This window comes from Pristis pectinata, chromosome 2, assembly GCF_009764475.1.
Source record: "Pristis pectinata isolate sPriPec2 chromosome 2, sPriPec2.1.pri, whole genome shotgun sequence".
In the NCBI taxonomy this organism is placed as follows: domain Eukaryota; kingdom Metazoa; phylum Chordata; class Chondrichthyes; order Rhinopristiformes; family Pristidae; genus Pristis; species Pristis pectinata.
Window position 1 is genome coordinate 63,373,868 of NC_067406.1, and position 10,279 is coordinate 63,384,146.

A 10,279-nucleotide genomic window follows, 5' to 3' on the forward strand; every position below is an offset into this window, starting at 1 on the left:
TGCCTCACCGGAACAAATTTATCCCTAACATCCTGCAAAAGATCCCTGAACATCGACCACATCTCCATAGTACATTTCCCTTCAAATGTGTCACCTCAATTTACACTCCCAAGTTCTCACCTTATAGCCTCATAATTCGCCTTCCCCCAATTAAATATCTTCCCATCCTCTCTGCTCCTATCCCTGTCCATGACAATTCTAAAGGTTATGGAGCAATGGTCACTGTCTCCCAAATGCTCACCCACTGTTAGATCTGTCACCTGACCCAGTTCATTACCTAAAACTAGATCTAATATGGCATTCCCTCTCGTCGGCCTATCAACATACTGCGTCAAGAATCCATCCTGGACACTTAAACTACCACTAAGTAGGTTCCAATCAATATTTGGCTAGTTGAAGTCTCCCATTATAATAACCCTGTTATTTTCGCATCTCTCCAAAAACTGCCTCCCAATCTGCTCCTCAGTATCCCTACTGCAACCGGGGGGCCTATAGAATACTCCCAGGAGGGTAACTGCCCCTTTCTTATTCCTAACTTCCACCCATATTGATTCTAGAGAGGATCCTTCTACATTATCCACCCTTTCTGCAGCTGTAACTGTATCCCTGACCAGTATCGCCACCCCCCCCCCCCATCCCTTTCAGAACACTGAAAACCAGGAATATTCAATATCCATTCCTGCCCCAATGTCAGCCATGTCTCTGTAATAACCACAATATCATAGTCCCATGTACTTATCCAAGTTCTCAGTTCATCTCCCTTATTCCTGATGCTTCTCGCATTCAAGTAAATGCACTTTAGCCCATCCACCTTACTACTTTTGTAGCCTGTACTCTGCTTCTCCTTCCTCAAAGCCTCTCTACCTGTCAGATCTGACTTTCCCCATCCCCTTCTTCATCTGACCTACTCCTCCGGTTCCCTTCCCCCTCACAATTCTGGAATAATGGGTGAGGATTCTGCAAGTAGAAAATACTGTGGAAAAACGTGGGGACATGCAGTTTGGTAGAAACAGAAGAGGCAGACATCTCAAAATAGCAAGCTGACAGTTGTTGATATTCAGAGGAACTAGGAATCCTTGCACAAACTAAAAGTTACCATAGAGATGCAGCATGAAATTTAAGGTAAAATGGATGCTGCTCTTTATTGCAAGAGGACTGAAGTACAGACTTCTTACTGGAATCATATCAGGCACTGGTGAGAAAACATCTGGAATACAGTGATGTTGTATGCGTAAGGAAAGATATACTGACAATAGAGGGAGTGCAACTAAGCTTTACCAGAATGATTCCTGGGATTGGTGGGTGGGGGAGTGGGTGGTGGCTGTACTATAGGAGAGATTAAGCAGTCTACCTTTACTCTCACATTTAGAAGTAGGAGGGGTGATCTCATGGAAACATAATATTCTGGTGGGTCTTCAGAGTAGATGCAGCAATGTTGCTCCTGGCTGGGATGTCTAGAATCAGTTATTACAATCATAAAATAACAGGCATTCATGACTGAAGTGAAAAAAGTTGTGAATCTTAGGAATCCTCTACCCAAGAGGGCTGTGGAACTTGGTCATTAAGCTTCATCAATATAGATTTCTGGATACTGAGGCAGTCAAGTGATGAGGTTAGTGCAGGAACATGGCACGACGATAAAAGATGAGCCACTATCTCATTGAATGGCAGTGCACACAGGAGGGCCAAATGGCTTGTATCTCCTAGGTTATGTTAAAAGAAATGGTTTCAGTGATGCACTATGTCCACAACTCTCTGCAGTTTCTTGCAGTCCTGGGCACAGCAGTTGCCATACCAAGCTGTGATGCATCCAGATAGGATGCTTTCTATGGTGCATTGATAAAAGTTGGTGATTGTCAAAAGGGACATGGCTGCCCTGCCATTCGATAATGGCTCATCTTCGACCTTAGAATTGCTTTTCTGCATTCACCATACAACCCTTGATCTCCTTAGTATCTATCATTCTCTGCCTTCAATATATTCAGCCACTGAGCCTCAACAGCCCCCCTAGACAGTGAATGCCAAAAGGGTAAGAAGGTCCTCATCTGTTCTGAATGGCCAACTTGTTACTTTAAGATTGTGACCACTATGTGCCAGGGCCACCCCTTACCCATTCTGAACTCCCCAACCCGGGAAAACCAACTTTGCATCTGCCCTGTCAAGTCAACTTAAGAATTTTGTACATTCCAATGAGATAGTCTCTCATTCTTCTGTGCTCAAGAGTATCAGCCCAGACTACTTTACCTCTCCTCACTGAACAAAAGCTCTTTTCAAGGAAGCATTCTGGTATCTCAGATTGTTTCCCACACTGCCACAGTGAATTTGTGGCTTCATTGTTTGCTTTATTCAGATTGAACCAAATATTTAGAGATTATCCCTAGGTAACAAACAGATTCTGTTTTTAGAGACATCCATAAGTTGATATTGCCAATAGTTGGAAAATACACCAAAAAACATTTAATATAGTAATCATACCCCACAGTATAGTAAGGAATAGCATTGACAGAGCGAGCACGAGAGAGAGAACTAGTTCTGGCATTCATAGAACTTAATATGTCAAACTTCTGAATTTAATAATGTTCTAGAGACCAGGTTGGAGGAGGTGCACACAAATCTCTGCTTTTCCTGAAAGGGTTGTTTCAGTCCTTAGATGGTAAATTGGTTTATTATTGTCACATGTACTGAGGTAGAATGAAAAACTTGTCTTGCATACCGTTCATACAGATCAATTCATTACGACAGTGCATTGAGGCAGTACAAGGGAAAACAGTAACAGAATCAAGTGTTACAGTTACAGAGAACGTGCAGTGCAGGTAGACAAGGTGCAAGGTCATATTGATGTAAATTGTGAGGCCAAGAGTCCATCTACTAGGAAACCATTCATAGTCTTATGATAGAAGCTGTCCTTTAGCCTGGTGGTATGCACTTTCAGACTTTTTTTTATCTTCTGCCTGATGGCGGAACGGGGAATTGAAGAGAGAATGTCCAGAGTGGGTGGGGTCTTTAATTACGCTGGCTGCTTTACTGAGGCAGTGAGAAGTGTTCATAGAGGAGAGGCTGGTTTCCCTGATGCGCTGAGCTGTGTAGTTCTTTGAAGTTTCTTGCAGTCATGCGCCAGAGTCTTATCAGTTGCCATACCAAGCTGTGATGGATCTGGATACAATACTTTCTACGGTGCATTGATAAAAATTGGTGAAGGTCAAAGGAGACGTGCTAAATTTCTTTAGCCTCCTGAGGAATTATAGGCACTGGTGAGCTATCTTGGCCATGGCGTCAATGTGGTTGGACCAGGACAAGCTATTGTTGATGTTCACTCCTAGTAAACTTAAAGCTCTCAACCCTTCTAGACCTCAGCACTATTGACGTAAACATGAGCATGTGCACTGCCCACCTTCCTGAAGTCAATGACCAGCTCTTTTGTTTTGCTGACATTGAGGGAAAGGTTTGTTGTCAGACACCATGTCACTAGGTTCTCTACTCTACTTCCGGTACTTCGATTCATTGTTACTTGAGATACAGCCCACTACAGTGGTATCATCTGCAAACTTGTCAATGGACTTAGAGCAGAATCTGGCCACACAGTCCTGAGTGTATAGGGAGTAGAGTAGGGGGCTGAGGATGCAGTCTTGTGGGGCACCAGTGAGGTGTTGCTGCCTATCCCTACTGATGGTGAGGGAGATGGTGTAGGGATAAGCATTGCACCTCCAATGATTGCAAGGGAAAGTGCCAGGGGATGGGGAGGGGTGGGTGAAAAAGGATGAGCAGATAGGGGGGTCATGGAGAGAGTGGTCCCTTCAGAAAGCAGAAAGGGAAAGGAGAGGGAAGGTGTGACTGGTCGTAAGATCACAGGATGTAATGACCATCTTGCACTTCTGGTTGCATGTCATTTCAACCCTCCTTCCCTTTCTCATGCTTCCCTACCTGATTCTATCTGCCCATCACCCACATACATCAACTTGGGTTTTCCTCCCTTGGTTCAGCTATCCAATCCCCCCTATTCTCCTCCTCTCCATTCCTCCCCCCCACCCCCCCCCCCCCATTCCATCATCCCTCCATTACCTGGTTGCAACTATCTACCACCCTCTGTATTACGCCTTCCTCTCAATTGGATACTACTGGCTATCCTACCTCCACCCTCAGTCCTGATGTAGGGTCTTGACCAAAACATCAACTATCACTTTGTCTCCAGAGATGCTGTTCGACACAGATTTCCTCCTGCAGTTTATCTTCTGCTCCAGGTTCCAGCATTTACAGTTGCTTGCGTCTCCAAATCATTTAATCATATATAATCTGTTGCAAGTCTGCATCTCCAAAGCATGCAGGAAGGGAGAAACCGCTCCTGTCTAGTAGATCACAAACTGAGTGCCACTACTAAGGAAATGCAAGGTGTGATTCTAAACCAATGTATCAACCAGCAATCCCGCCCCCCCACCCCAAGTACAGGCTGCGTCATCACTCCAGTCTCTTTAATTGTTCTCCAGAATATTGCACCTTAACTCCATCAAGCTTCCCACAGAACAAAAAGGAAAAATGTTTCAAACTCCAATGTCTCCACTCCAGACTCAGATGTAGTATGCAGATGACCTGCCTGGGTGCAGACTCAAAAGTCAGAGCTCCATGTCTCCACCCTCTGAGTATGAGAGGTCCTCAAAGGGACCTTGGAAAACCTGGATCATGTCCCATATCTTGGTAGTCATCTGTCAGCAAAGCCAGAAATTAAAAATGAAACTAACTAGGACCTCAGGTGCACCAGTAGTCTTTAACTGCTTAGTGAAAAACTTGTTCAGAGACCACGACCTTCAACTTTACATGATGTGCATGCTCAATGAGTGATTTAACCAAGAAGCAAATGTTCTTGGAAAACAATTCCCATTTCCAGACAAACATTGGCTTCTGGCTATGAAAACAGACATGCTCTTTACTTCAAATTAATGCTACAGACCATTTAATATGCACTCGAACTACAAAGCCTCAGTTCAACAAGTTCAATAACAACTAAAAATAACAGCTGTCTGCATTGGAGTATGTAAACATTTTGAATTGGGGCTTCAAGTAACAATGCTGCTGAATAAAGCCAAGATGGAACTGTATTATTTCCCTAATGCAGATCATTAATTTCAAACTGTACTCAACTATCTAAAGAAAAAATGTCAACAGACTAGTCAAGATCTTTAAATTTGCTAATATCCATTAGAAGTATAGCCTAAGAAATACCCATTTGTTGAAAAGTGCAAAAGCGGTGTCTATAACAAAGAGACCAGAAGATTGTTATTATTCCGTCAACAGTTTCGAGAGCTGGCTGCAATTTACGATTATAACTCCCTTACCTGTCTTTGGTCTAATACTGTCCCATAAAGGGTAGTTGATCTAGTTATAAGAATTCGTTTATTGGCATGTCAGCAAAATGATTGAAAGGGACCCCAGGTATACTTAAAGGATTGATACTGATTATGGGGCTAAAGCAACACAGAGCAAGTTTGAAAAGGGATAATGCAGTGCAAGCAAAAGTCGAGGAGAGGGCGGAATCACTCGTAGGAGCATTAATCACAACCCAAAAGCCGGGCAGGGAGTGCAGACGGACAAGCAGCCCGTGGCCGCTCTGCAACTCAGCCAGTTGGAGGGTTAAGCTCCTCACTGCAGCACCTGGCCAGGAACTTCCCTCCGTTCACGGAGGTCACATGAAGGGTACCACGGACCCACAGACCAAGGCAGTCCGGGGACCTTGTCACCATTCCCCCAGAGCAAACGCGGGCCTGATCCATTCTGCCTGGAACCCAGCCTCCTACCCCACTGACTGCGAATGTCACGCCTAAACCCATCCCCCGAGGTCACCCCTCCGTGCGCGCAGGGGGGGGGGGGGGGGAGAAAGAAAGACCCGGTTCAGCGGATACCTGGGCAGTGCCGACCGTGGGCCCGGGCGGCTGCTGCTGTTGTTCCTCCCCGCTCAGGGGGAACTCCACCCCAGCCGCAGTTCGCGCCATCAACGGTTACGCCGGCAGCTCCGGGGGCGCTTCTCCCTCCAACGGTTGACACGGGTAAAGACCCGGAAACATTTCTGTTCATGGCACGGCACCGCCGGAAACGGTTTTGCGGACGGACCCTTAAACTGGGTCAACAACCCTCTGCTCGCACAGGAGGGAGGTGAATCCGTCAGGTGGCGCAAACAAATGTTCACCGTCTGCTGCTTAGTAACTTGGGCTCATCATTTTATGTCTTCAGCAAAGGAGGTTTTTAATTAATTGTGTTCCTATCATCTTCAGCATAGGAGCAACACAGTTACAGGCGAGCAGCGATGTGACCTCGTCAGGTCCAATGTTTCGCACACAACTCACACTCTTCCATTGCACTTTTTATCCCCCACTTCCTCATTTGCCTTTTAAAACAGTCGGGAGACCGGAAAGTAACCGATCTGCGACGCTACCTTGATCGACGACCCGTCCTCGCCAATGGGCGACCGGACTCCCCGCCGCTGACCCGTGCGATGTGACGCCATCGAACCAATCCGGCGAGGCGAAAGGGCGGGACTCCCGGGAAGAGCGAGCCCGGTTGTCACGGAGGGAGGGGGAAAAAAAAGCAGGCGAGTTGAGCGGCGGCCGAGAGTTGGGGGGAAGGGACGCGGCGACCGGCCTAGAAGGAGAGAGGGGGACGGGGGAGAGAAAGGGAAGAAAACAAACAAGCAAACCACAGAGAGAGAGAGAGAGAGAGAGAGAGAGAGGGAGAGGGGGGGGGGCGGTTGCCGGCAGTAACCAGTAGGAGCTCGGAGCAACACCGGCCAGGGTCCGGTACCGGGACACTGACACACACCAGTCCGATCTGCAGCGCTACAGGTAGATGCTGTGTAGAGCTCCCGACCCCGGGAATTCACGGCAAGCGTGTGTGTTGGAGGCCGCTCGATCGGATCCGACCCGGTGGGCTCAGGCACACGACCTCGGTCGTTGTTGCAGGCGGCGGTGGGGGGCAACAAAGCGCTTGGGAGCGAGCGTGAGGCCGAGCTCGTCAAGGGCCCGAGTGAACAAAGCTCCTTGCTGTTACTTGATGAGTGTGTGGGGAGGTGGGGAAGTGGGAAAGCGGAGGGAGAGTTTTTGATGGGGGGGGGGGGGGAATAGAGACCGAAGAGAAACTCTAGATTATTGTCTGGGAGTTTAGTGCCCCATCTCTGTGGGTTATCCTGTGTGCATGAGAGCGAGCGAGCGACCGATCCTCGGGTTTCCCTTCAATACACTGCAGTCGGCGGATGAAAGTGTCTGCGATATTCAGTCTCACATTGTAGTCTGTGTGCAAGGGAAGGAACGTGCGTTGGTCGGTTATTGTGTCTCAGAATGTGGTGTGCGAGAGAAAAATCACAAAAAGACCCTAAGCTCTGAAATTACCTGTAAAGTTTCAAAATTGTTTTAAATTTACTTCTGTAACCGATCTGCTTTAAAATGTAGTTTTAGGTGGCTTTTGAATGATATTGTTTCTGTGAAGAGTTTTTTTTAACTTAGAAATGCGCTGTATGTTACTGGTTTACTCCGTCCCCGCTTGTATGCGAGTTGAATTGGCTGATTTGTGAGCCTCTAGCGTTTAAACGATCCTAGGTCTGATATGCGCATGAGGCCAGTTTTACCTAGTGGAACAAAAACTGCAGATCTGAAAAAAAATGATGTGGTCTGATGAATAGATGTAGACCTGAAAACTTAAATCATGATCTACTGATCGTTTTGAGCAGTTTGTTTTTATTTTCTTATGTTTTATTAGAGGTGTTATGCTGTTTACAAACCTATATTTTAAAGAATGTAGCGCATGTTGTCCAAGAGGCACCATTGCCCTCTTTGAGATTGGCTTTAGACATGCATTTTTAGAGGCAAAGTGATGTAGTGTTAATAGGAAGGCAAATAATTACTAGCAATGGCAGTTGTATTTGGAGTCCCTTCCAGGACTGGAAGGTCCAGCAATGTAGTTTTGACAATGATGGTGCAAAGAGTATACCCCTGGCATCACAGTATAAGGTGACCCAAGAGAAAGGTGGTGCACTTTGTCTGTCAATACACTTGAGCTTTGTATGACCTGTGGGTACTGAGGACAAGCTGGAAGCGGTATAAACATTATTTAATTCCCTTTTCGGTATTAGTTGTGCCCTGCTAGAAGGGTATTTTTGTTTTGCGTCACCACAGTAGCTCGGCACCTCATGGATTTGGGCTGAGAGTGCAGTTCATTCCTGATAACATCACACTTTTGTGTTTAAACATGTTCCATCATCTAACTTGAGTAGGCAATGTTAGTAAAATGGGATAGTCAGAATTTCTTTTAACTTTTTAAATGAGCAGACTTTAACTTAAGAAGTAAATTTGGCAACCATGAAACTGATCTGTGCCATGGGACCACTCCATTTTAATAGAAAATATTTCATGAGCACATGGATATTATTTATTACCCATTTCTAATTACCTTAGAGAAGGTGGCAGTGAACTTTTTTTAAACTCATTACCATCCATGCTGTTAAGCAGGCACGGTAGTGTAGCGGTTAGCGTAACGCTTTACAGTGCCAGTGACCCGGGTTCAATTCCGGCCACTGTCTGTAAGGAGTTTGTATGTTCTCCCCGTGTCTGCGTGGGTTTCCTCCGTGTGCTCCGGTTTCCTCCCACATTCCAAAGATGTACAGGTTAGGAAGTTGTGGGCATGCTATGTTGGTGCCGGAAGTGTGGTGACACTTGCAGGCTGCCCCCAGAACACTCTGTGCAAAAGATGCATTTCACTCTGTGTTTCTATGTACATGTGACTAATAAAGATATCTTATCTTAAGCTGCATCCACAAGGTCATTAGTTAGTGAGTTCTTGGAAATCTGATCCAGAGATGGTGCAGAAATGGAAGTGTGTTTCCAATTCACTATCAGCAGCAAATATTCTCACTTTGACTCTCTGATGGAGGGCAAGTCAGTAATGATGCAGGGGCCTTGAACCCTCTCTGAGGAATGCCTACATTGGTGGTCTGGGTATGAGGTCTTTGGTCTCTGACAAACAAATCCATCTTTCCTAATGCTGTCTCAATGTCAAAGGCAGGCATTCTCTCCTCGCTTCTGGAATGCAGCTCCATTTGTAATGAGATCTGAAGATGAGTGGTCTTGATGGAACAAAAACTATGCATTGGTGAGCATGTTATTAGAGTCTAGGTGCTGCTTGATGGCTCTGTTAATGAATGTGTATCCATCACTTTGCTGACTTTGGAGTATAGTCTGATGAGTAGTCGTTGGCCCTGATTTTGGGGTCATGGCACATGTGGGCAATTTTACCCTTTGTAAGTGTCAGATGCAAATTTTGTGGAACTAAACCAGTCTGGCTAGAAATGTGGTTAGCCTGGAGTACAAGTCTTCCAGGCTATTCCTGATGTGTAATCAGTGCTCATTGTCTTTGTTGTATCCACTGAACCTAGTTGTCCCTGATGATTAAGGCCACACTTAGCACTTCTGGCTGGAGGCATTGAAAATGCTTCAAACTTGTCTATTGCATGTGTTCCAGAATTTGCCATCATTGATAATTAGATGATTGGGATGTCCATGGAGACTTGTACTCTTTTGTTTTTGCAGCTTACTTGTCCACAAGCATTGAAGACTGGGTGTCTTGGGACCACAGAGTTTTAGACTGAGCTGCTGAGATTGGACCACATAGTTCTTCACTATTTAACATGGATATAGTTCTGTATTGTAGCTCCACAAGGTTGTTATCTCATTTTTATATATGTATGGCTTGCATTCTCTAGCCTTTAGAAATGCTTCCCTTAGCTGAGAAATCTAGAACAAGGGGAGATAGGGCATTTAGGCCTGAGATGAGGAGAAATTTCTTCACACGGATGATGGTGGACCTTTGGAATTCATTACCTCCAAAAGGGTGGGGGACTTACTGAGTTCATTCATAACAGAGGTCAAGGGAGTGCAGGAAAACTGTTGAAGATCAGCATTTCTTGTTGAATTGCAGAGCAGGGTCAAATGGCTTACTTTTGATCCTGTTTCTAATGTTCTTATGATTGGTGCCACTTCTGCCGTTCTCTTTTAGACTCTCCATTGTATTTGGAGTAATTTTAATAAAGAATAAAATATTAGATTGCAGGTTTATGGATTGTGGTAAAAAAACAATTTTGCTGGTCGTAATGACCAACGTAACTTAAAACCAAGCAACTATGTGGTTATCGGATATGTCCCTTTTAGGACAGATCAGAAATGGAGATTGTTGGAAACATTCAGAAGGTCAGGCAGCATCTGTGGAAAGAGAAACAGAGTTAACATTTCAGGTTGGAGATCCTTTA

At 45.4% G+C, this 10,279-nt stretch overlaps 1 protein-coding gene across 1 annotated transcript in view; it reads right to left on the reverse strand.

Moving 5' to 3' along the window:
* The window catches only part of ociad1 (OCIA domain containing 1), a 28,295-nt gene extending 21,748 nt beyond the window's left edge, over nt 1–6,547 (reverse strand). The window contains exon 1 of the mRNA XM_052033559.1: nt 5,892–6,547. Coding sequence (XP_051889519.1) covers nt 5,892–5,981 — 90 coding nt within the window. The 5' untranslated portion in view covers nt 5,982–6,547. The remainder of the gene's footprint in view (nt 1–5,891) is intronic.
* Between the last annotated feature and the right edge of the window lie 3,732 nt (nt 6,548–10,279).